The sequence below is a fragment of the Leishmania martiniquensis genome, chromosome 33, assembly GCF_017916325.1.
Source record: "Leishmania martiniquensis isolate LSCM1 chromosome 33, whole genome shotgun sequence".
NCBI classification, from domain to species: Eukaryota; Euglenozoa; class Kinetoplastea; order Trypanosomatida; family Trypanosomatidae; genus Leishmania; species Leishmania martiniquensis.
In genome coordinates this window covers 1,293,331-1,318,499 of record NC_090168.1, presented here as the reverse complement: position 1 = coordinate 1,318,499, position 25,169 = coordinate 1,293,331, and the positions used below count along the sequence as shown (strand labels likewise).

At 60.0% G+C, this 25,169-nt stretch overlaps 3 protein-coding genes across 3 annotated transcripts; all 3 read right to left on the bottom strand.

Annotated features, from left to right (window-relative positions):
* Positions 1–1,250: 1,250 nt before the first annotated feature.
* LSCM1_02789 (uncharacterized protein) lies at positions 1,251–1,709 on the bottom strand (the record flags this gene model as incomplete). Its single annotated transcript, XM_067320363.1, has 1 exon — positions 1,251–1,709. One exon carries the CDS (start codon positions 1,707–1,709, stop codon positions 1,251–1,253), a length of 459 nt encoding a protein of 152 aa, XP_067175738.1.
* A 2,019-nt stretch (positions 1,710–3,728) lies between these two features.
* LSCM1_02788 (uncharacterized protein) lies at positions 3,729–5,987 on the bottom strand (the record flags this gene model as incomplete). The annotated part of the gene is made up of 1 exon (XM_067320362.1): positions 3,729–5,987. The coding sequence occupies one exon, from the start codon at positions 5,985–5,987 to the stop codon at positions 3,729–3,731; it is 2,259 nt and encodes a 752-aa protein (XP_067175737.1).
* Positions 5,988–7,882: 1,895 nt separating this feature from the next.
* LSCM1_02787 (uncharacterized protein) lies at positions 7,883–22,831 on the bottom strand (the record flags this gene model as incomplete). The annotated part of the gene is made up of 1 exon (XM_067320361.1): positions 7,883–22,831. One exon carries the CDS (start codon positions 22,829–22,831, stop codon positions 7,883–7,885), a length of 14,949 nt encoding a protein of 4,982 aa, XP_067175736.1.
* Between the last annotated feature and the right edge of the window lie 2,338 nt (positions 22,832–25,169).

The window sequence follows — 25,169 nt, the reverse complement described above, 5'->3', positions numbered from 1 at the left end:
TGCCGCGGAGCCGAAAGTCGCTTGTGCTTGCGCAGGACCAACACAGGGGCTCTCAGGTTCGCCCCAGAGAGGGAAGGGAGGGGCGCGGGCGGCAGTAAGGACTTCTAAATGACGGGGATGCAACGCGTCGCCGCAGCTCGCGCACGCGCCAGATAGAGCGGGAAGTGAAAGAGCGCAGCGCCAGTCCATGCAAGCGAGGCCGCATGGATCCACAGCGAGCCGCATTGCGCGCGCGGTAGTGTGTGCATGTGATTCGGGGTAAGGATATAGTCGCCGGAGCGGAGAAGGAACGGGATAAAGCAAAAGAAATGCTCTTAGTGGTGACTAAATTGGATCGAAGCCGCTTCACTGCAGGGAGGTAGGCTTCCATGCTGACACCGGTGGAGTTGCAGGCATCCTCCGAAGTCCGGCGCGCTTAGTCGTGCAGTGCGTACGGTGGGAAGGGACGTGGGGAGGAAGAAATTCGCCACACCAAACATGATGCACAAATACAAGAAAATGGATCTAACGAAAGAGGCGCACCGGTCGCTCTGGCCCCCTCCGCGCACATTTTTCCGTTTTTTCCCTCGCTCAATGCTCTGCGCGGTAGCAACAAGAAAGAAAGGATGCGCATACACACGTGTGTCGGCAAACACTTTCCTAGAAGGATGCCGATGTCACTCCAGCCGTGGCGCCATCCGCGATGCAGAGCCGTTCCCCACCCCCTTCCCCCAGACTCTTCACACCGCTCTCGTCATTCTTTTGGTTTTGGCTTCTTTTCCCCTTTTGTGATTCCTTAATTCGCTGATTTGTATTCCGTTACACCGATTCACAGACACAGACCGCAATCACCTACACGCACTCAGACAAGAGCGCGTGCAAGCGCGTGGCTGCACGGCAGGCGTGCCATGCAGCGAAGCTGACAGGCACAGAAGCAGGCGCACCTGCCTGCCACAATGTACACCAGCCAGCGTGGTCTTCGCCTTTTTCCTGATTTTCCCTACTAATCTCTCTCCACGCACACATGCACAGAGGCGCCAGCGCATATACAAACACAAGCGAAGAATTCCCTAAGGTGCTGCTCTCAGACTCCCCTCATGGCGCGGCTGGGAGCGCCCTTCACGCTGACTGCCTGAACCAGCCCGAGAAGAAGACCAGTGCCACCTCCCCTCTTCCGCGGCAACATGCCTGCCTAGGAGTGGAAGAGAGGGAGGGGATCTCGACAAGCAGCCAGGCAAGGAGACAAGGTTTGCAGATGGTAATGCCCCGGCTTAGTAGTTCGGGTTCACCTTGTGGTCCAGGGCAATGGCCAGTGGGCTTTCGGGTGAGATGGGCGGATACACAGAGCGACGCCCGACCATCACGGCCATGAGAAAGATGAAGAGAGCCTGCGTGGCAAAGCGGAAGTCCTGCAAGAAGCAGCCCATGTTGTAGTTCTTGTAGTACTGCCCGGAGGCGATGTAGCGGCACTCCTCAAAGAAGCGGACAACGCGGTAGCTCACGAGCTGACGCTGCTCGCGCAGAAAGCGCTGACGGCTGATGGTGGCAGCGTCGGCACCCGTAGCCTCCTGCGCCTTTATCCACTCGGCCATGGAAGGCTCAATGCACTTCATCTTCCTCGCCGAGTGGCCCTCGATCTTGAGGGCCGTGCTCATTAGAGGCTCCACCACGAGACGCTGCAGCGTGCTTGCCGACTTCTTGACCACGGCAGCCTGAGCGGAAGAGGACATGATAGGCAGAACTGATGTTTAAGGAGAGGAAGAGAGAGGTGGAGAGGATGTCGTGCTCTCGGGGGGGAGTTCGGTGGGGAGAGGAGCGTGCCGGGTGATGGGAAAACGAGCCGGTAAGCGTATACGAGACAGGTAGGTCAGGGGGAAGAGCGGGAGAGCAGGTAGTCTTCGTTTTCTGGTATTCGCAAAGAGGTTGCATGGGCACTCAAATGCACACGCCAACAGGCACGCAGCCAGCGAAGGAGAGGCGGGGAGGAGAGAGGGTACCGGCAGCTGCAGCCGCACTCTGAGACACCGTCGTTAGAGTGCATCGCTGTCGGATATAGGTGAGAAAAGAGGAGTATCAGTTTTTTCTTCACCCTGCTGCTGCTGGTGCTCCTCTCCCGCGATCTTGCGCGCCTGCACTGAAAACCACTGGGCCCCACCCCTTCATCACGGCACAACGCGAAAGCGCCACAGTTTGGGGGAAGGGGTCACGAACGCCCACACATGTGCAGCCAACATACATGCCGCCTCACTTCCAATATTGATGCACCATTGAGGCACCGCACGCATACAAACATAGAGTAGATCACGGAAAAGGTATTCTGCATTTCCTTCACTGGCACTGCTGCGCCAGGAACTCCGCGTCTTCCACACAGGTCCCAACACTGGCATATATGACATTCTTCTGCTGCCTACCAAGGCAGGTGGGCTTCCAGTGGCGGCATGAGGTGCAGGCAGCGTGCAGCCCAATGCTGCGCTGCCACGACGGTGCCCCGACTCCCGCCCCGCCTGCCTCCGCTATGGCGGCGCCCTACATGCGTCCACATGACGCGCGTGCGCCCAGCGGTCGAGGCAGACACTGTTTCACGACGCGGCCCGACAGTGCGCGGTGCGACTACGCGAGGCTCACTAGCGCGGTGCGGGCCTCCGCCCCTTACAGATCATCATCGCTGCACCCCCCCTCTCTCTCCTCCTCTCTCTCCACTAGACAAGGCCACCCCCCTGTCGCGGCACCTGCGGGCAGCCCAGCCAGGCAGTCGCGCCACAGGCGCCGCTGCCAGGGTCAAGGCGCGCAGCCCCTCCGAGTGCACCCCGGCGCCGCACGCGTCTGCAGAAGGAGCACGAGGGTGGGGAAAGGGGGACGCTACGCCGATGGCCCAGCTCGACAGCAGACGGCTGGCCCTAGACGGCGCCATCTGAGCCGTGGTACGGCAGAGGCTCGTAAGCGGTGGCGGTGCTCTCCAGTGTTTGCACGTGATGGGAAGGGGCACGCATAGAGCTCTAAAAGGGTGTGAGAACCTCAAGTGCCAGTGTGCATCCAGGCTTGATATTACGGAATCTGGTGGAAAAAATCTGAATCGTAAAGGCACTGGCCACCCGCTTCTACCCAAGACACCGACGCACCAGCTCTGGTGGTGACAGGGTCGAGTGCATCGAGCGTGGGAAGGCCAGCGACACCCGTCACCACGGATGCCGGTGGTCAGGTCGCGGATGGCGTTGCGCCGGATCGGCCAGGGACCGCTATGACGTCTGTGCCATCCACACGATGGGGGAGCGCCAGCATGAAGCGAGCGCATCTCAGCGGGCCCTCGCTGCCTACAGGGGAGAGGCCAGTGCCACCGTGGTCGGTGCACCAGGGGGTCACCGGCCGAGCATGGACGGTGAAGGTATGCGGTAGAGGCCCTGCTCCGATGACGGAGTGTGTGCAAGGCAGTAGAGGGTGCCTACGACTGCCTGGCCTCGTGCGATGGCCGTGTGGGAGGTGGGTAGCGGAGAGAAGGCGAGCCCGCGTCTTGTCCGAAGCGGATGCGCTGAGGGCAGAAATCCATTCCACTGCAAATATTGACAGGAAACGCGGTCTTCTGTTGGCCTAAACGCATAGAAAGGCACGCGGGTATGCGTATGGGCAATTTCCTTCGAAAATGGTGAAGATGGCGTGGAGGCGTAGCGAGCATTGACGCGCGAAGCGCTGACTTCCTGGTTGGCCATGCTGGAGAGTTCCTCGTCCATGGCCATGCGCGCTCTTTCCTTGGGTCACGCTGCTCGTTTAGGCCCGCCTGGTGCATGCAGCTTCTCCTGCAACGTTTTGCGCACTTTGTTCTTGGCCAGTATGCGCTCATCCGGATCAGTTATCACAGTCGTCACCGTCCCGATTCCTTTCGTGCGTCCTTCTCGGAAGATCACCCGCTGGCCCGCTTTCATGTACTCGGGACGGTAGAGGAAGTGGAAGCGCGCGAGGGAGCGGTCGCCGGTGCGCAACACCTCCTGCGCCACATAGGTGATGCGCGCCGACTGCCGCACGGTTGTCGAGTGAATGACTGGTTCGTAGTTTGCCGTGATCGTAGTGGAGTGGTAGAGGATAACAATTTCGGCCTCGAACTGCCAGAACGACTTGGGCGAGAGCGCGGCATCGAGTAGGACATTTCCCTTGCGAATGGCGCTACGTTTTTCCTTCTTAAGGCACAGCGCTGCGTCTTTGCCGGCTTCGGCTGCGCTGGAGTCAACACCTTTGACGTGGATGGACTTGATGGTCACAGGGCGGAAGTTGCCAAAGCCGTCTGGCCCAAGAAGTACCGTGTCGTTCACGCGAAAGACGCCCTGTGTGACGATACCGCCCACGACAGTGCCGACCCCAGTGACGAAAAACGTGCTGTCAATGATCATCTCCTTTGGCATTATACGCGCCTGCCGCCAGTCCTTGCGAGTGGGCAACAGGTTGAGAAACTGCAACACCTGCAGGATACCGGCGCCGGTAACGTTGCTGACTTCGAAGATTGGGGCAATGCGGTCGTGGCGCAGATTCTTGGCTGCGAGAATCACTTCGTCGTGTCGCCGAATGGGGTATGGCAGCTTACGCACTGTGGGAATCTTTAGCAGCTTGTGAATGTTGGACAACGTCTCATCGTGGACGTTGGGCGGCGTCGCATCGATGCGCGTCACGACAATAAAGAAGGGCAGCTTCAGTGCCAGGCAGAGCGCAAGGTGTTCCTTGGTCATGCGCTGAATTCCGTTGTTGGCGCTGATGACAATGCACGCGTAGTCTGGCATGTTGCGCGTCATGCCCAGCACCGTCGTCTTCAGGTATCGCTCATGTCCAGCCAAGTCATACAACGTAACGACTTTGGAGCTGTGCGTGGCAAGCTCCTTTGCGGTATACTGACGCGTCATGTGAACCCCACTGCCGCCCGGCACCCCTCCCGCGGATGAGGTCGCGAGGTGTGCAGCCACCTCGGCTGGCGCAAGAGGTCGCAGCTCCTCTTCGCTGCGGTGCGGTTGCAACAGCGCGTAATTCACCACCCCACCCTCCGCCGAAAAGCCGAGGTGATTCTCGCTGACACTGGATGTGCGACCGGTCATGACCTCCTGCTTATGCCGGAAAACAAAGGCGCGCGCCAGCCCGCGGCCATCATCGCAGCAGCCCCGGGTGAGCACTGAGGTCAGAGTACTTTTGCCACTGTCCACGTTGCCGCACATGGCCACACGAAACTCGAATAGCACAGCGGGAGGGCATCGTCGCCGAAGCAAGAATTCATGCGCCACCATGGTCGCGGCCGGTGACGAGGAGGAGGTGGCAGATGTCGACGCACCTGATGCGCCTGTCCCCCCGGGCACCAGAGGCAGCTCTCGCGGCTCCAACATCACCGGCGCACACCCCACCTTGGCCACTTCGCAGTTCTGCCTCAGCATCTCCACTTTGCTCGCCAGCCCACTCTGGTCTCGGTCGCTCAAGAGGAAAAAAGCCTCGCCTTGGCCGTTGTCGACGGCGCGGCGGATGGCATCGACGGAGAGGTCTGTCTCTCCCAGCAAAGGTGTGGTCGCTGCTGCCGCAGCGGAGGATGTGCGGTCACTACTGCCCTTTGGCGACGGTGAAGGCGAGGTCGGTAACAAGGTCGCGGTACTGGCGTCTGGATCAGCACTCCGTCTTGCCCGATTTAGTGCACCCTCTCGCCACCAACCTTTCGCCGCCATGTCAGAAGCCTGCAGCTTCTTGCGCAAGCTGGCGACGAGTGCGACCTTATTGCTCATGATGCTTGATGTGCCACGCTTCGCGTTCAGGGCCTGGACAAGCACTTCCACGTGCTCGCCCCATAGCGGGGCGTGGGAAGCAACCCATTTCTTGTCGCCCAGCTGCTTCAGCTGCGCCAGAGCGGTTTTGCTCGACTCGGTTTGGCCATCCCAAAACACTATGACAACGAGACATAGGAGCAGCGGCTGCTGCTGCACCGCCCCACTAGCGTGAGGCCGGTTACTCACACTCTGTTGCGCTGTCAGCGTCTTCTCTACCAGCGTCATGGGGATGTGCTGTGTCGGCGACGGCGACGACGCGTCTGCACTGGTGGCGCCACCATCATCCACGGGTGACTGCGGGATGGCAGCTGTAACCACTTCGTCAATGTCATCTTTCAAACCCTGACGAACCGCGTTGGCTGCCACCCACTCCGCAAACGGTTTCTCCGCCTGTGGCTCGTGCAGCACGATGCAGAGCGCATGGGCCGCCTCTGCGGTCATCGCTCGCGAGCGCGTATATGTTTATGGATGTAAACACACACACACACACACACGGAATGCCAACGACAAAGGCCGGGCTATCGCGTCAGTTGGTGAAAAGAGGAGGACAGTGAGAAGGCGCCGAGAGGAGGAGGGGCGGCTCGACTAGAAGTGAAGAATCAATGCGCTAATACCTAATGAAGAATAGCTCTATACGCGGATGTGGACCGGGGCGGCAACGATGATAGTGGCCAAGTGGAACCCACCGTCTTGGGATTGGTGCGCCTGCAGCCACTTACTCACCCAACGATACACACTTACACTCACACGCACGCACGCACGACAGACACGGATTTGTAGATCACGTGTGCAATAGCGGGGGTCTCAAGACCAAACCTGGAGAGGGGGGAAGGAAAAACAGGGGATGTGATGAGATCACACTCTGCACGAATTGACAACAGCGGCAGCACGAAGCGCGCCCAACGGCACGCCACTACCACGCCAAGACTATGCTCGTATGAGCGTCTTGGGGCCTAGCCGTTACGCTAACACCGGTTGAGGGAGGATCCGCGCCGATGAGGAGAGACAGAAAAGACACACACGAGTGCGCCGTTTGGAGGAGGTAGCGAAAAAAAAGTGTGTGCAAAAGATGCGAGGCGGCGAGCGAAGAGTGAGGAGAGGGCCGCACGGAGAGCGGCTTTGGGGCTGTCGTGCGTGTCGGTGTCTGTGTGCGTGCGTGTGAAGCAGTCACGAGCGCACCAGCAGAGAGACAGAGATAGAGAGACAGCTGCATGTACAACGAGGAATGAAACATCAGATGAGCTCCGCTTATTGCGGAACGCGAAAGAAAACGTTCGCCCGCTCTCTGATGTGATGGCTAACCTCCTTCGTTTTTCTTCATGCATGCCATGGTGGCGTGTGGAGTGCAGCGTAAAGAGAAACAATACGTGTGTTGGAAAGAAGGAGCAGACATGGAGGCGAAGAGAGGCTGGAGGAAGAATGCGAAAATGGCGAAAGCGATACAGGGAGACTCAACTCAGTGAGAGAGTGAGAGGAAACGGCAGAGGCGCGATGGTCCCTCCTTCTTCCCCCCGCCCGCCCCCTCTCCGTCAGACCAATCGAACATATCAACTCAAGCACCGTTCGCAGAGGGGTTTGCGGCTGGCTGACTTTTTTGTTTACGTGCCCATGCACCACCCCTTTTTTAGTGGATGTGGCGATAAGGGGAGAGGGGATGGGGTAGGGTCCCTTTTTGTAGCACGCCTGTGCGCATCGCGCCGCCGCTGCTCGTCATCTCACATCCTCTCGTCTCTCGAAATGGGGCGCTCCCTTTGGCCCTTTGAAGCTGCGCATTTTTTTCCTTGGCCATTCTGCGGTCCCTTCTTTCATACCGAAGGATGCTGCAGTTGTTTTTTTTCCTTCCCTCCCTGCGTTCCCCAGCTCTGAGCATTGAGGGTTAAGAGGCTGTGTACAAGCTGCCGAGGAGCATGCACGTGCATACACTGATGCCATTGCAGTCGCGGACCGCCATCACATAAGCGTTTGACAGCCACTCCAAGTCCACCACTCCTTGGTCTTTTTGAACGAGTGGTTGCTCAGGTTCGACGAACACCAAATCTGAGCGGCACCGCCTCTCAACTTACCCAGTCTCGCCTGCCGTTCTCCAGACGGGTATATCATGTAAACACGCCGAAGGCGCGTCAGCGACGCCGGTTCGGATCCTCCACAGCATTTCCGCTGCCCACACCGTCCTTCGTACCGCTGCCTCCGCCGGCGCCACCACCGCTGCCCCCGCCCAAGAGGGAGAGCACAGGATCCTCAAACACGAGCTGCCGCACGACCCCGTTGGCGTAGCCCACATAAAAGGTGGGCACATCCGCGTTCTCTTGATGCAGCGCCGTCACGGGGCAGCTCGTTACGCCCGTGCCAACGCCACCGGCTGCCGTGCTGGTCGCACCGCCACTGGGGGCCCAGTTTCCAAAAGACGCAGCATGAGCCATGGATAGGCTACAGTTGCCCCCGACGCCGGCGGCGGCTGTGGGCGACGCAGCAGTATCTTGCTGTCCTGCAAGGCTGTTCGCAGTGGCCGATGCCGCCGGCCCCGCCGCCCCGCTGAACAGCCGAGAATGAAACTCCACCATGGCGACCTTACCGGGCGCGACGGTGTGCGGCGGAAGCCGCGTCGTACGCCAAGCGGAGAGGCTGCCGTCGCTGTGGCCGGTGAGGAGCACCCCCATGCCAGAGGCCCACTCACTTGTCTGATAGAAGGTGAGAGCGGTGATGTCGGCTACGCAGAGCACAGGGCGACTGACTACCACGCCAACATCGCCGTTATCGTCCTCGAGCGTAGCGGTGCCCATCGGGAGAAGCGACGTCGGGGATGGCAAAATGCCGGCGCCGAAGGGCTCACCATTGTTGTCGAAGAGCAACAGTGAGCGAGCCGTAGCGAGTGCCACGTTGCCTGACACGGGGTCTATTGCGACATCCACGACGGAGCGCGTCTCGGCAACCTCGGCAGCTGCTTCACTAGTTGGCGATATCGAGGCGTCTTCGGGCGTCGGAAGCGACTGCTCAACGCGGAGGCGACGGACTATGCAGCACCCGCTTCGCTGCACGCGCCACAGGATAGGGTCGTCTTCACCGGCAGAAGATGTGATGGTGACGGCGAGATGCCGCGTTGACTCTAGCGCGACCTTCGTGACGGGTGAGCGGTGGTAGCACAGTGTCGCGCGCACGTGGAGCGCGCCGTTGCCGTCGTCGTCGGGAAAGAGACAGTACACCGTGCCAATGCTTGTGGCAACCAGCAGGACAGATTCGCGCGGTCCAACAGCGATGGCGCTGATGAGGGCTCCGCTCTCGTCCCGCGGATTGAAGGCGATGACGGAGTGAAAGGTGGCCTGCCCAGCCGTGTAGCGTACGATTTGCGCCTCCCGCGCGTGCCAGCAAAGGTAGCAGTTTGTGTCCGCCACGGGCACAAGCTGAGCGTACGCGCACGCCAGCTTCTTCGGGGCACGCAGCATGCTAAAGTGTAGGATGGCTTGGCTGCCAACGCGAAACGCGTCTGTCAGCGCCGATGGCGGCGGGTGCTGCAGGGCGCTACTTGGCGGATCGCGAAGCACAAACCACGTCTGGGCTGCATCCATGGCATGGATTAGCATCCGCATCACCTTTGGTGCCTCGCGGCGGAACGCTTGCGTGTAAGTCTGCCCGCTAGCGAAGGCGCTGGAGGACACGGTGCTGCTAAAGGGGGACCCGAGTTGGCTTCCTGCGCCAGCGGCTGAGGTCGCGGCCGTGGATGAGGTGTAGGGACCGCCAAGCGTCACCGTGCTGAAGCTATTCATCGCCGGCAGCACCGCTGCCGAGCCGCCACCGCCGGTGCCGTGAGTGTCTGACCATGCCATTCCGCCACCGCCGTCCAGTGGAGACGCCTTCAGAACGGGAGCTAGCTCATGATGGGAGGGGTGACGCTCCTGGAAGAGCTGCAGAGGTGTCTGGCCAAAGTTGTCCACCTCAGCAATAATGACGTCGCAGTCATGCGGCGTCTGGGCGTTCTTGAGTGCCTGAACTACCTCCTCGCCATACGTCATGCGCTGGAACATATTGTACCGCTCGAGCGCGAGTGGGCCACGCCGGCGCACACCGAAGACAAGGTCAATCCACTGATGCAAGTGTTCGACCACGTAGGGACACTCCAGCGCGTAGCGCATGACGGCCGTGAAGACCTGTCGCGAGTTCTTTGCCCAGGGGGGAAGCAGCACATCATCAACAGCTTTGCCGTCTGACTTGTGGCCGAGATTGAGGTGATCTGCGTTGGCTAAGAATCCACCATTCACGTAGAACTCAGGAATGAGTTCCTTGCAGTCCGCTGGCCCTGTCACACATGAGGTGAACGAGGCGGCAACGGAGTCAAAAAGACGCATCGCGAGGTCGAAGTCACCGCCTTGAAAGAGGCGCGCATATGTTGTGAAGGGCTGCGCGCGCAGGAGGAAGTAAAGTACGCCGCCGCTAGTGGAGTAGTGAGTACCGTGGTGAAACGGGTAGGACTTGCCCGTGTCCAAGTCGCGCGCTTCGCGGGTGTTCTCGAAGAGCTGCGCGACAGCGGCGCGCCGGCTCTCAGTCTGGGCCCCCATCGGGTACGCAAAGTCTCGAAAGGTCGAGGCAGACTCGAGGTCCAGCGTGATGCTGGTATAGTCCGCCAGCACCCATGGAAAGACGGGGTACTGATTCAAGTCGCGGTTCGTCCGACCAGCCACCTCGTTCAAGAAGCGAAGGTACTCGTAGTTCGAGAGGGATCCGGTTGCCCACCGCACCAGCTGCGTCCTCATGCTCGCCACTCGCTGGCTCTCATCGATGAAAGTGCACTGCTGCGTCCCCACGACGTCCTTGAGCACCTTGATGAGCTCCTTCCTTGCAGATGGGTTCATGGACTGCTTCGCATCCACCACCGACAGCATTGGTCCACTGTCATAATAGAGCTGCAGTTGCACAGCCGTGTCGAGATGCATGTAGTGCAGCGAGCGCACCACGCGGATCGAGCTGACCAGATAGGTCCAGTAGATGCTCTCGTAGTGGTAGCTCATTACTTGCCGCATCGCCTGTGCGACGCGCGTGCCGTCCTGCTGCTGACGACTCTTTCTTGGGTTGTCGTAGAAGAGCTTCTGCAGATGCTTTGTCATGGAGGCCATACTAAATGGATTCTTGCGTGCCGACTTGACCGCCGGCCCTTTCCCATCATTGGAAAAGCTCATGGCATTGTGGGGATGGCCCAGATCGTTGTTGCCCTGGACTGGGATGCTCCGCTCGCTGGCGGCGCCGCGGCTGGATTTGTCGTCGTCGATCTCGTGCTCGCAGAGAATGATGTCCCCGGCCTCCGTCACACGGGAGAAGCCGATCACTTTGAGGCTCACGTTCGTAAGGAGGATGAGACACGGGGTGGCGTGAATGCCATTGATGCGGAAGCCATTGCTGAGAAAACGAAGGGTCTCGTGCGGTGCCACCAAGTAGCGCAGCAGCGTTACCGCGGATGGTGTCAGCGTGATCGACAGGCCTTTCAGCGTTGCAGGAAAGGCATCATCACCGATATGCGGGCGACAGCGGGTGCTTAGCGGCGGCACAAGCACTGCGATGTGATGGACGAGTTCCTCGCATAGCGCGGCACGGACCAGGTCGTTCTTCGGTGGATTCTCCTCCGTGGTTGGTGTTTCTGTTGCGGCCGACGACGCCATCTCGTTGGTCGTATCCTTTGCCACATCAGTGATACTTGCACCGCTACCGCTATTATGGCTCGGTGCGCCAGAGGTCGTTGTGGTGCTTATTGCCGACTCGGCTATCGGCATCTGTGAAGCGCACCCTTCACCCCACAGCACCCCTTTCAGTTCGCCGTAGTTCATCTGTGGATCCATAAAGTGGTAAAGCACCCGCTCCACGCCATCACTGGCGGTAATCTGCTGCGCTCGCTCACTAGCAACGACGCTGTGGTCACCACCCACCGCCACTCTCCGTGGTGGCGCACGCGACACCGTTTGACTATCACGGAGAGCAGCCGTTCCAGAGAGCAGCCAGTGCAGCTGCGACGCGGCGACCCTCGGCTTTGAGGCTACGAACGAGGAGAAGCGTGAAGTGTACGCTACACGCAAGGCGGTGCGGCGGTAGCTCTCTGGCACCTCGATCGCCTGCGTGTACTGGCAGTTGAAAGCCTTGATGCGCTTGATGTACTCGCCGCGTGTTTTCATGCTCGCCTTGAAGGCAAGTTCTGCCTTGGCTTTCGGGCGGCCCGACATGAGCGTATCAAGCGAGGAGAACTGGTCAGCACAGTACTGCTCAAACGCCACGCAGCAGTCATCTTCGCTGGGGAGAGAGAAGACCATGACGAAGTCGTTGTAAAGAGACAGGCGCTGCGTCAGCGTACGCACCGCCAGCGCCTTCTCGAGCTCCTTTGTGCCGGCGTACGTCAGCACAAGATGGCGTAAGATGAGCGTCGTAAGCCGTTTGCGGTGGCGCGCGTCGGCTTCCGACATCCATGCCGGTGGGAGCGACACGAACACGCGAAATAGCACGCGCAGAAACGACTCCAAGACCCCCTTGTGCTTCCACCCACGCCTTAGCACCAGCGTCGACAGTGTGTAGACGCTCTCGAGAAGGCCGACGCTGGCATCCTGCGTTGACGGCCGGTTAAGCACCGCGATGCACGCCCTCATCACCTGCCAGCTAAGCTGATCCACAAAACGGTTCGGCCACCCTTGACACAGAAGGAGTAGGGTCAAGAAGAAGTGCTTCGTCATGGGGAGCTCCAGAACATTGATGGCGAGCATGTCCACAATCAAGCTGATGAACCGGCTCACGTTGAAAAGAAACACACCCGAATAGGTACCTGGTGCCGTACTCGCGCCGCTGCTGCAGTTACTGCTCCGCTGCTGCCCTTGCCCGACGTGAGCAGCACCAGCGCTGCGAAAGCTTTGCAGGAGCGGCACTAGGTGCCGCATCGGAGGCACAGGCGCCTTCGGCGACACAGGCGCGCCACTGTGCTGTGAAGAAAAATCGCCACCGCTCTCACTGGATGTGGTCGCCGGCGCACGCAGAGGGGTGAGCCCACCACCTTTTTCTCCAGGACCGACCGCAACGACAGGTGTGGCATGACCAACGGTGGGGATAGAGACCGTAGACGGTGGCGCGCACGTGGTAAGAGTGGCGGCGGAGACAACTGGCACGGTCGTGAGAGGTCCACCAGTGTAACTATTCGCTGATGTTCCTGCGCTCGTGGCAGTGGCTGACATGTGCGCGGCCGAAATGATCGATGCCCCGCGCCCAAGTGCCAGCGGCGACGCATTGCCGCTCGGCAGAGAGCTTTCGGCGGTTGCTGGACCCGGCATTCGTTCGCCCTGCCCTACCAGCGACACCGCGCGCCGGTCGGAATCGTTCCACGAAGGCGGGGCGGGATCGTGGTGCGAGACCCGCATAAGATCGCGGTCCCTTTGCTCCTTGACCGCATTGCCAACACAGAATAAAAAGTAGCGCACCAGGGTCGTTGTCGAGTCGTCCGCAGCCGCCTTGGCGGAGACGATGAAGAGCAGCTGAAAGAGCAGCCCGCCGCACGAGCCGTAGGTTGGGCCGCCAATCCAGTTCGGAACCGGCAGCGTGTCGAGCGAAGAGCGGATCAGGGCACTAAGTATGCTGACGGCACCGCGACCCACCACTTCACCTATGGACTCGATCTCCTTCGTACAGCTTACTGTGCGCACCTCGAAACGGTCATGAATATGGACGATGGAAGGCGGCGCTGGCAGAGTTGAGAGCGAGGCGCCTGGAGTCGAGGCCATCTTCTTTGCGGCTGCGGCAGTCGGAAGCACCATCGACGACGCTGACAGCGGGGTCAGGCGAGATGACACCGTGTTGCTCTGGCTAGATACCGACACTTCCCCCAAAGATACAGATAAGGGGCCGTCATCACTACGATTGTTAAAGCTTGCAAGTAGCTTTGCTGCCGAAGGCGAGTTCGCTTCACTCGGCCTCGCCGTTCTGTCAGCTGTGGGTGGCGGTGTGGTTACTGTCTGCTCCGTTGCCACAGCTTCAGCTTCGGCCCTAGTACTGCTGAGGAGCTCGACGTCCTGCGCCTCGGTACACAGTGGCCTCGGCAACGCTATCGCGCCCCACTCTGGTGGCGAGCGCGGCATTTGCAATGACCGCAGGCGCTGCAGCGGAGTACGCGTCGACTGGGCAGACAGATGAGCAGCGGCGTCGAAGCAGTCGCTCGTGACGCTGCTGGCGTCTCCGTCCTCGATGGCGCCGCGACACCGTTGCTCCGAGCCCGCGCTCTCCACGTCTGCGCCCTCCAGCTCTTCCCTGTGGGAGAAGAAGCTGGGAAGAGACGAATGCAACGCCGCTATCTTGTCAAGCTGCGTAGGCGACGAACCAGCACTGCGGGAAGTCATCGAGCAAGAGCGGGTCAGACGCTGTATCGCCTTCGCGGACACGGCTGGCAGCGGCAGCCCAGGTGCCCCCTCCTCCTCGTCTTCGTGCGCGCTGCCTCGACCGACACTGCTCGTGTCCGCGCTGCAATTGCTGCACGAGCTGTGAGGCGGCATCGGCTGCGTCGCAGTTGCCATGCCGGGGACAGAGCTCGACCTGCACCGCATAGCACCAGCTGAGCACATGCCCGCTTCCTCCTCTGGTAGAGCCCCTGCCCCTTTTCCACTCCCTTCCCTGTCTTCCACATACCCGGTGCCCTCTTCTTGTAGTAGGCTAGCACTGAGGAGCGCACGCATGTCTTCCCCCTCTTGCTGAGCCTTCTCTGAGGCCCTTGTCGTCCTAGCTGAAGCATCCGTATCCGCCGCTGTCATCACCGCTGGCTCTCGCGCTGGCACAATCACCATTGAGCGGATCAGCTTATCCCACATGTCAAGCTCCTCCAGCAGTCCGTCGCGTGAGATGCACGACACCAGCGAGCTTAGCGCCGCCGTCTGAATCGGCGAATTAACGAAGAGGTAAAAGTAGCTCGGCATGGATGCGAAATGGTGCAGCATGCGTATACAGAACAGTGTGCCTGCGCGGCGACATTTGAAGTCCTCCTCGTACAAATGTGAGCGATGCATGAGCGTCCATCGGCACCGCCGGGCCTGCAGCGACAGCCAAAGCCGCACGGAGATACGCAGCACGGCAAAGGCGCGCCGGTACTTGGACCACCGCGCGAAGAGTCCGAAGCTGTCCTGCGAACGATCGTCGACTATGAGGGCGAACGCGGTGACGGAGGCCGCCGCGCTGTCGCCGCCGCCGGTGTCATCGGCGCCGCGCGTCGCTGGAGGTGCTTGACGCTCCCTTGGGCAAGAGCTCGCTGGAGGCACGACGCTTGAGCCCGCAACTTTGCACGCCCTCTTAGGAGAATTGCCCGCGTCATATCCCACTGCTGCGTTCATCGGTGACGGTGCGGTGGCGGTACGCGCATGCGGCGCGGGCGTGGTAGAGAGAGGAGGCGGCTGTGTTGCACACATATCTGGCAGCAGCACCGGTGGCTTCCACTGCTGAGCCTCGCCACAGCTACTCATGTTGCAGCGAACGACGCCACGAGGGTCACGTGGCGACTGTAGATGGGGCACCGAGTGCTCTACTCCAGTCAGCACCCCATCATCCTCACCGCCGCGCGCGCCGGTTGTGAAATCGGCGCCAAGAGGACTGGTCCGCAAGAGACCGGGCGGTTCGCAACTGTGGCTACTACCGGAGGCAGCAAACGCATTCATGCGTCCGTGTGTGGTGGGGCCGCCCATTACTCCCGCTCCGCCCCTGTACGCGAAGCTCACGTTCTGGCTGCTGTTGCTGCTGCTGCTGTACTCTAAGCCACCGGTGCGCGCCGGCGGGTCGTGGGCGAGGCTAAGGATGGGCGTCCCTGCGGCAGAAGAGCTAGAAGTGGGAGGCTGGTGCCTAATGAGAAGGGCGCGGTATCGGCGTACCCTGATGATGATCATGAGCCGACTACACACACGTGCAAGACTGAAGTAGCGCCTCACCCGGTACGAGAGCCGCCGCTCGTCCTCCACCATCGCCTGCACCTTCACAAGACGTTGACATGGCAACCGCGCCACGCGGTCAAGGTGAAGAACGAAAAGCCGCACAAAAATCGGTGCGACGAGCGCGTTCGGCTCAGGGCTAAAGGTGCGCAACAGACTGTCGAGTTGTTGCCAAAGAGAGTGCTTGTGAGAGAGAATGTCGATGTGGCGAGCAGCACCCATTGTGAGCGCCAGCAGCAGCAGAATCAGGTCCTCGTGCGCCGCGTGAGCCGCCAGCACCTCAACGATGGCTGACTGGTGCTGTACGACTTCCTCGTGGAGCACCGGATTGTGTTGAGCGGCCTCGAAGAAGATGCGCGTCGCGTACACCACCGTTGCCGGGTCGGCAAAACGCGATGCGCACATGGCGTACCACGGCAGGTCCACCGTGCGCGACAACGTCGACATACAGGGGCTCTGCGAAAAGCACTCCACCAAGCTCGACAGCATCACCCTCGTCAATTCGTTTGCCGTGCGAAGTGGCATGACAGTGTCGCGCGTCACAGACCCCATGACTGGCAGCAAAACACTAACCTGCGCGTTGCGCCGGCTGCTCGTCACCTTCTCCTCCGGCGTCAACAAGGCGACCAAGGAGGTGAATATATGCACGAGGCCATCCTCCATATCACATGCCAAAACAACTTGCTGGACAACCTTGACCACGGCGCGATACAGTTGCACCGGTGTTCGCGCGGCCACCCCGATGAGGCTGTGCAGCAGCCGGTCGACAAAGCGGTACGGCGACACAAAGCGCGCGTTGTGCTTCGCATAGCGGCACTTCGACGTGTGAAAGAGGCGGCGGACGCGCTGTAGGAGATAGAGTGCGGTCTCTAGCCGCATCGCGGCGTAGAAGCGGAGGTCGCTGAGGACATGCTCAAAAGCGAGCCGGTCGATGATAACTCGCTGCTCTACTTCGAACATGTCGACCTGCGAGGAGGCGAGCTCCACAAGCTGGTCACACGCGGTATTCGTCATGTAGCGGGCGACGTGATTCGTCAGCATGTAGGTGAAGAGCAAGTACGTGCGCGGGTCGAGCGTGACGGCAAGCGTGGTATGCTGCACGCACTCCAAAATAAGCCGCAGAAGGCCCTCTAGCTGCTCCGAGGATGTGACCAGATGCATCCAGTCCAGCATGCGCCCGATCCCGCCTCGAGCCGCCCATAGTAGCGGGTAGTCCACCCACGTCTTCGGCGGGGCCGCATACCGACCGACAAGCTTTGCAAATACCGGGATGCCGGTGGGACAGGCGAGCACATTCTGCAGCATGTCATCTTCGTTCTCCAACGGCAGGAAGCGGGCCATGCGAGCGGCAGAGGCCGACCAAGCCTCACCAGATCGGGGCCCCGTGTCGTCCTTGAAATCGCTGCCCGCACCCATGGATACGTGGCTCGCCGTTGGAAATGAGAGCCCTGTCACGCCGCTGGAGCCTGCAGACTGCGATTTGAGGCTTATGAGCGCTGCGAGCCCGCCCACGCTGTAGTTCGGCGAGGTGCCAAAGGAGTTTGGTACCGAAGAGCTGCCTGTGTGGCACAACAGAGTAAGCTCTTGAGGGACGCCCTCCTCCCGAATCTTCGCAGGAGAAGCGCCCTGTTGTCCGCTAAGCTTTGTCGTGAGCTGGCTGTTGCCACCGCTCGCAAACTCCGCCTCTACTTGCGATCTGCTCAGCGATTGCGCCCAAAGCTCAATATCGCCGATGGAAAAAAGAGGCGATGCGTCAGCTCTCAACGGCGCGGTGTTATGCAGCACGGCATCCGTGTAGCCAACGTTCACACGCACCTCTGCACCTGCGGCAAGGTACGGGAACGCCGTCGTGCCCACCTTGAAGCCACTGATGTAGAGATCGAGGATATGCGTCGCGCGCAGGACGGCGCAGACATGCACCCACTTCTGCGGGCCGAAGTTCCGAAGCGCCTCGTTCTCGTTGATCGTCATGCGTTGCTCGTTGTTGATGGTGAGCTGCGCGCTGTCCCCGCCAAAGATGATGATGGAGGCAGTCATGCTTGAGCCGCGCAGCGCGGCAGAGATACCGTCACCATCGCTGAGGATCCCGTGAAACTCGAACAGCGGAATGGTGATGTACAGACGATCAAACTGGAACCATGCCGAAATGCTGAATCCGGTGCTCGGCCACAGCCCAATGCTAACCTGCACACCACCGTGCGACATAAAGCGAAGCCTGCTGCGCCGCGGCGCGCGAAGCAAGATGGGCTGCCAGAAGCTATACAGTTCCGCGGCGGTGCCGGTGAAGGGAAGCCGCTCTTCTATATAGCGTGCCGGAAGCTCCAGGAAGGGCAGCAGTTGTGATAGCCCATGCTCAAGAGCAAAGTCGACAAGCCGCTCTGAGCGCACGATGCTCGTGCACTCGAGAACGCGAAAGAGGACCTTGACAAGGTCGGCAAAGAGCTGCTCGCTGTGGACTTTGGCGAAGGTCAGCAGAGACGGGAGCAGCTCCAGGAAGACGGGCTTCTCGGCCGCGCAATGGTTGAGGGCAACGCGGAAGCTGCCAATCACCTGCATATCTGCATACTGTGCTTGAGGACCGCTGACATTGGGGCGGCGGCCATCGACGTTTCCGCGGGCACCCATGGAGGCATCCAGGACCGCCTGAGTGACGATAATGAAAAACTCTATGCCCTCCAGCTTTGCCAGCCGCTCCGTGACGCTCGCAATGAAATTTGTGCTTGACAGCTGCGGCGACTTGCGGTCGCCAGACTCGAAGGCGGAGAGGAACTGGAAGATCTGAGGGATGATCCGCATGAAGTTCGGCGTCGATCGAGGGGAGTCGAGCACGCGCACGAGGACGCGTATGACCGCGTCCACGCAGCCGAACCGCTGCATCCACAGCCGCCGCATCCGCCGCGTCACCGGCGTCAACACCGCCGAGGTCAGGTAGGCCGAAAGCCACGAAAGCATCTGGGCGAGTAGGAGGGTGTTGCTGTCAAGAATGACGTCGCTGTAAAACGGGTACACGGAGGGAGTTGCCAGGGAGCGTGTCATGCACTCGCGGCCCAGTCGCGAGAGGTTGCTGTCGTGGCTTGTGAAAAGGGAGAGCACCACGGTCAGTTCGGCAGGGGAGAGCGGGTCTTGCGAGCGGCTCAGCAGTACACGAAACACCGAGCTGAGGGCCTCGACGGTGTTGGCACACTCCACGACCCTAGTGTCGACGTCTGGTGCAGTTCTGAGACCCGAAAGCTCCGTCGTGCGGAAGATAGAGCCATGGAGATGACTGCGGTGCAGGCCTGTCTCGGCATCGTTATCGGCGGCGTTGAGGCCAGCACAGCTGCTTGGCGGCAGGAGTCCGGCGTGCAGCATTGGCCTTGCTGCATTTGGCAGCATTCCCAGCTCCGTTTCGGTCAAAAACGTAGAGCTTAAGGTGTCGGTGGTCATTGGTGTCGAAAGTGGCGGCGAGAAGGCTGCAGCGGTACTGTCCGGCACCCCTAAGCCGATGGCTGGGCCGATTTGCACCGCAGTGGCGTTACCGAAAGGGGTGACCATCAGTGCGGTACTGCTGTCCTTCGGCAGCGACCCCCGCACCACGGCGCTGCTCATGATTTGCAGCAGCACCTCCATAGCGCGACGGTCGATATCTTCATCACATTGCGCGCTCACGAGCCCGATGAGCCACAAAGCAACGACGCGAGTGAAAAGGCTTTCGAGGGCGACGCCGAGCGGCGCAACGCCATCGGTGCAGAAGAAGTAGGGTGGCAGCTCCGATAGCGAAGCAACGTCGCTCGCCAGCGGTATCACGCCAAGCACTTTGAAGGAATACTCCAACGTCTCGATAACCTTTGCAGCAAAGGCGATCAGCTCCTTCTGCGTTAGGTGTGCACGGGCGTTCGGCAGACTAGTGCTGCACTCAACCATGCTGCTGTGGAGCGGCCACTGCGGCGGTGGCGGCGACACCCTCGCAGCGGCATTGTCCGACATGCTCCGCTGATGTTCCTGCGCGGCGCCACGGGCTGTGTGCAACGCTTCTGCTCGATTCGCCGCCGTGTCCGTCGACACCTCACGTGGCTTGATGTGGTGCCTCAGCTCTTGCCGAAGAAGACTCAGGTAGTTGCGAATGAGAAGGCGCCCCTCATACAGGCGGAATACTTGAGAGTCGCGCAATACAATGCTCGGTAGAAGCAGTCCCGCCCCGAGGCGCACGTCGATACTCAGTGCCGCGTCTGCCTGCACGAGGTTCAAAATGCGGACAACTTCTCTGGCAAGCGCCGTGTAGGAGGGAACGTCACGCCACGGTGAGCATGCAGCCTTCACCCTGGACTTCTGCCGTTGATGGCGGTGGTGGGCGCCGGCCTTCAGGGCACGACGGCAGCCGCTACCACTCGCACCAAAGCTGGGCGGCGACAGTAGTGAGCCGGCGGCGCCGCCGTCCAGCCCCCCTATTACTCCGCTGAGAATATCGTCGTCATCGCTGGCGCCGCTGTCAATGCTGCCACTGCTGCCGTCTTCGCCGCTCTCGGAGCACGAAAAGACAGTGACAGATGAGCCACCCCACGATTCCCGCTCCGCGTCGCCGTCGCTGCCCACATTTCCAAGGCTGCGGGTGACGGTGACCGCGCCGATTCCTGAGCTGAGGTTTCCAAAGAAGGACTTGAAGAAGGATTTTGCGAAGCTCTCGCCTCCGCCACCGTCGCCAGCGCCGCTTTTCATTACCTTCTTTTTTCGACCGCCATCACCGCTTTGCCGACGGCGATGATGCTGCTGAGGGTGCAGGAGTCGCTGGCCAGGTTCCAGCGGGTTAGGAGAGACGCTGCCCTGCATCGGCACCGTGCCGAGCGGGGCTATGGGGCTGGGGTCGCCCAACCCGCTTCCGCGACCGCTCCCAGTTCCCCCGCCCATGCGAGAGGTGCTGCAGCTGCCTGCGTTTTCGCACAGGCCTCCATCAAGGCCGTCGCTGCATCTGGCATCGCTTGCCATGAAGCGTAAGTCTCCCAAGTTTGATGTAAAGAAGAATCTGGAGGCTGCGTCGAGCATCGGCAGGCTGCCGACACCACTCTCGCACATGCCACTCATAGATCCAAGCGGGTTTTCTGGCGCACACCCCATTATGCTGGCACTGTGGCTTTGGTTGAGCAATGCCGTGTGGGTCGCTTTCGACGCGCTCGCATCGCGCTTGCGATGACCCCCTAAAGTACTGTGGCCACCGCGTCTCTTCGCAGGCTTCGCTTGCTCGGCGGACTGCGCCTCAAGCACGCAGAACGAGTGCAGTACACGAAAGAGCGTCTGATCGCACTCCAATAGGCGCGCCGTTGCCATCAACACGGCATGCAGGTCGATCTGGAGAACGATGTGTACTACCTGCTGTGACAAGTACTCCCGAAGCTGCGTGTTATCCATCGAAGCAACCTTGCAGCTGCTCTCTAGTTTCGGCGTGGCTGGATGCGGATTCGCCTCACATACAGTTGTGCTCGAGAAGCCTTCTGCGCGGAGCTGCACCAGCGGCGACAGTTCGCGGCCCAGAGAGGATGATCCCGGCGGTAGCGGCACCCCCTTCCCCTCGCCCCTTTTCTGCCCCCTTTCCATTCCGTTAAGATTCAGCGTCCCAGGCGCAGAGGAGCTGCGCTCAAACAGCGGTCGCGCCGGCCTCTCCTTTCCGACCTCCGCCATCAATGCGAACAAGAACTGAAACAGTACCATTATGTTCTCGTACATGGCCACGACCCGCGATAGCGGCGGCGACACCGCTGAAGCGGTCGTGCAGAGCCTTCCCGACGCCGACGCCTCTGCCGCCGTGTCGCCGATCTCGATGCTCTTCTTGCTGAGAAGCAGCACATTGCTGACCGTGGAGAGCACCATCCAGTGCCCGTAATCTCTGGTCGAGCGCATCACCGCGATGACGATGTCAAGGGCCACAAAGAGAAGCGAGTCGAAGGCGTTTTCCCGCCCGCCCAGAAGAAGGGCCTTGAGCTGAGAACGCGAGAGCTCCGGCTGGTTGAATGCCCACGAGGTGCTCGTGTTGCTACCACTGGCATGAGCGCTGTCGGGCCCCACCAGCGAGGCGAAGGTGGCACTCTTGGCAGATGTGCTCGGGCTCACTTTCGCTGCCTGCCGCGAGGGCTGTGTGGATGACGCAATCAACGTCGTGAAGTGGCGCGTCTTGAGGTAGCTTGCGCCTGGAGGCCGCTGTGGGATGGGTCCAGCCCGCATCGCATCACAAGCGGTGGCTTCAGGAGGAGTGCCGCTGTTGCTTTCATGGGTGTCCGGATTCGTCGTACTTGTCTCTTGTCCAGCTGCTTCGCCGACGGTGACCTCGCGGCTCTTCATGACAGGGCTCTCGTCCTCGTATGGGCGCAGCGGATCGCCTGCTGAGATGCGCAACTTGAGCCCGTAGAACATGTACGTGACACACGCCACTGGCTCCGAGTAAAGAAAAGTCTTGGCACACTCGACATGATCACTGCAGCAGCCCATAACGGAACACAATGTGTCGTAGGTGGCGTAGACATAGACGCTGGGCATCGCGTCTTCACTGCGGGCCAGCCTTGCTGCCTCGTCACAGAACCAGACATAGATCTGCGACATCCAGGATAAATGCTGGCCAGAGATGACGTGGCCGCAAATCGCGTCGAACACCTCTCGGGCTGCACTGACATTGTCAAAGCCGCTCGTCTCGCTTAGCATAACAGCGCAGTTCTTCAGTGAACAGAAGACGCGGAGCAGGAAGAACAGGCGATCCTGCGCAAGCAAGGCGACATGGCGTATCCTGGACTCCTTTCCGCTCCCTGCAGCGACGCTGCAGCTTTCCTGAAGGAAGTTCAGCAGCATGCGCGCCAGCTCAGTGATCATCATACCTGGATCAGTCGTGACGTAGGACATGAGAGACAGCTTCTGCACGGCGACGACACGACTCATTAGAAACGCGAGCTCTGTCCAAAGTCGCCGCTCCGATATGCTGCTGCTACTGCCAGTGGCACCTTCCCGATCTTGGTGCTCCCGAAGCACGGTGGATGGATATCTTATTGTGGAGTCCGAGGCAGCGGAGGCGGGTGCCATTGTGGCTGAGAATTGATCATGGTGATGGTGCTGTTTGCCGTACTCGAGCAGGCCGCGAGTGATGTTGAATAACTTCTCCACGCGAACGAGGTCACGTTCTGAGAGGGAGGGCATGGCTGGCAGCAAACGTACGTAATGAAAGGAGATGAGCTGTGAAGGGGGTAACAAAGATAACACAACAACCCCGATAGACCTCGCGCACGCCTCGTTTTTGTTTTGCTTTCGCTCTCACTTTGTGTGTGCGTGTGCGCGTGCGTCGGACACCCATCCACTTTGTGCGCCCATCCAATGGTGCAGATGATCTTTCTGTTTCTTTCTGCGCGTATGCGTATGCAAGCGCGTGGCCGCGTTGTGTGCACACAGACGCGCTTCGGTTCTCGAGTACGACTACGGATATCCTTTATCAGCGATTTTTTTTTCGGTGCTGTGTAGGCTTTGCGTGGCGGTGGTGATGGAAGCGGTGGATGGCCGCGACGCTGTCGCCCCGCCTGTGAGCCAACAAATTCGTGGGTTATTGTGAGGGGAGGGGGGCGGGAGAGGAGGTGAAAAGATGGGGATGGCCCGAGAGGAGTGGCCACGGACGAGATGGGAATCAAAGAAGCCAACCGAGGCGAGCGAAGAGTGGCGGGCGCGGAGAGAGCAGCGGCGGAAAGGGATAGGAGGGAGGCGCACGGCGGGGCTTAAGCGTCACAGATGTTCCCACACTTTACGAGAGACAGCAGGGTCGACAAAAACGGAAGAAGCAGCGCAGCTGCCGCCAACACAGAATGGGAGGCACGACAAATCTGAGAAATCTTTCCACGCGTACCCACAGACACAGACAGAGCCCTGCCTCTCCCCTCAACGCACCAATCGCATGAACACACGCGCAGAGACGGGACGAGAGGGCGACACGGTGCTTGCAAAACACGACTAATGAGCGGAAGAAAAAGAGAGGGGAGGAGGAGGAGGAGGGAAAGAGGTGCGCACAAAAGACACAGGCACACAAGAAAGGCTCCCGGTGAAACCGGCAACGCGTTAACGCAATCGTCTCCAACGTAAAACTGAGAAGAAACACTGAAACAGAGAGAGAGGTGAGAGGCAGGCAGCAAATGCGGCGGCGGAAAACCACGTCGTCAGAAGAGTGGCGCACGCCCACAATAAAAAAAAAGAGTGCGGAGGTTGTCAAGACAAAGATGACAAGAACGCAAGACACACAGACTAGCGGCGACTCTGGCCGTCTATGAATCGCCCTCCGTGAAGCGCCTCGCCGCCGAGTGCTGGAAGGGCCGCCGCACAGACGCGTACACGGCGGCTCACTGATCGCAAGTCCCTGGCTAAGGTGCTAGGAGTGGTGAATCTCTATGGCCCCCCGCCCCCCGAATCGCCGGGCTCTTGCCCTCCCCGGGGATGAGGGGTTTTTTTTCTACAGGGGGTAACGAGAAAAATGTCGCCGAGAACGAAAGGGAGACAGAAGCACGCACAGACACAAGGCTAAAGCGTCCACCGCCCGCGTCGAGGAGCGAAGGGAGCAGGAAAGGGAGGGAGACACAGGGGGATGGGAGGGGAAGAGCTGAATGAGAAGCGCAGAGGCGTTTCGTTGAGAGGCAGAGGGGGAGGTGAGATGGCCGAGGTGTCCACACGTACACTTCGGTGCTCGTTTTGGTATCGGTGAGATGTGCAAGATCCACAGTACCCATGGAAAAAAGAGAGGGCGTCAGTCTCCCTTCTCGACCAAAAAAACACTACCAAGAGCCGTTGTTTGACTTACGGTGGGAAGGGCGTTGTCGATGTACACACGGAGAAGCTGAGCACACTCGTCTCTCTCTCTGTGCTTGGGTTTATGGTTGTATGTGTGTACGTACGCGTGACCGGGTATATGTGTTCTGGCGAAAAACTCAGCCAAAAAAAAGGGATGGGGACGGCGAATAGTGGCGATGACATATCCGCACCACTGAAGGGAGGTGGAGGAGTGTGGGGGACCGAGAGGGGAGAGAGGCGTTCGCGCAGGCAGAGACGGAGAGGGGGGGAACAAAACATTCTTGAAGAATGAAGGGGAGGGAAGATGAAAGGGACGATGCTGAGTCCATCGTCACATGTTCGTGCAACCAGTGGCTGCTGCAGTTTCTTCAGCAGGCGTGCGTCACCTTACCTAACGCATGACCACGCGCTGCACTGCCTCACCTCAAGGAGGGGCGGCTCAGGGAGTTCAGGGTATTTCGCCATCGTGTGCGTTGCACTCCGTAACAGGGGGGAGGAGGGGGAGGAAGACAGCGATGAAGCAAAGTTTCTCTCGTCCACCTGGCGCACGTATCCCTGTTTGCTTTCCGTACTGGTTGTCTTTTTTTTGTCTTGATCGGTGCATATCCCACCACATGGGGACAGAAGAGACGAGAAAGTGAGGGGGAGCGGAAAGGGGGGAGGGCGAAGACGCTGACTTGTGTCCTCTACGATCCAGACAGACAACGGTGCA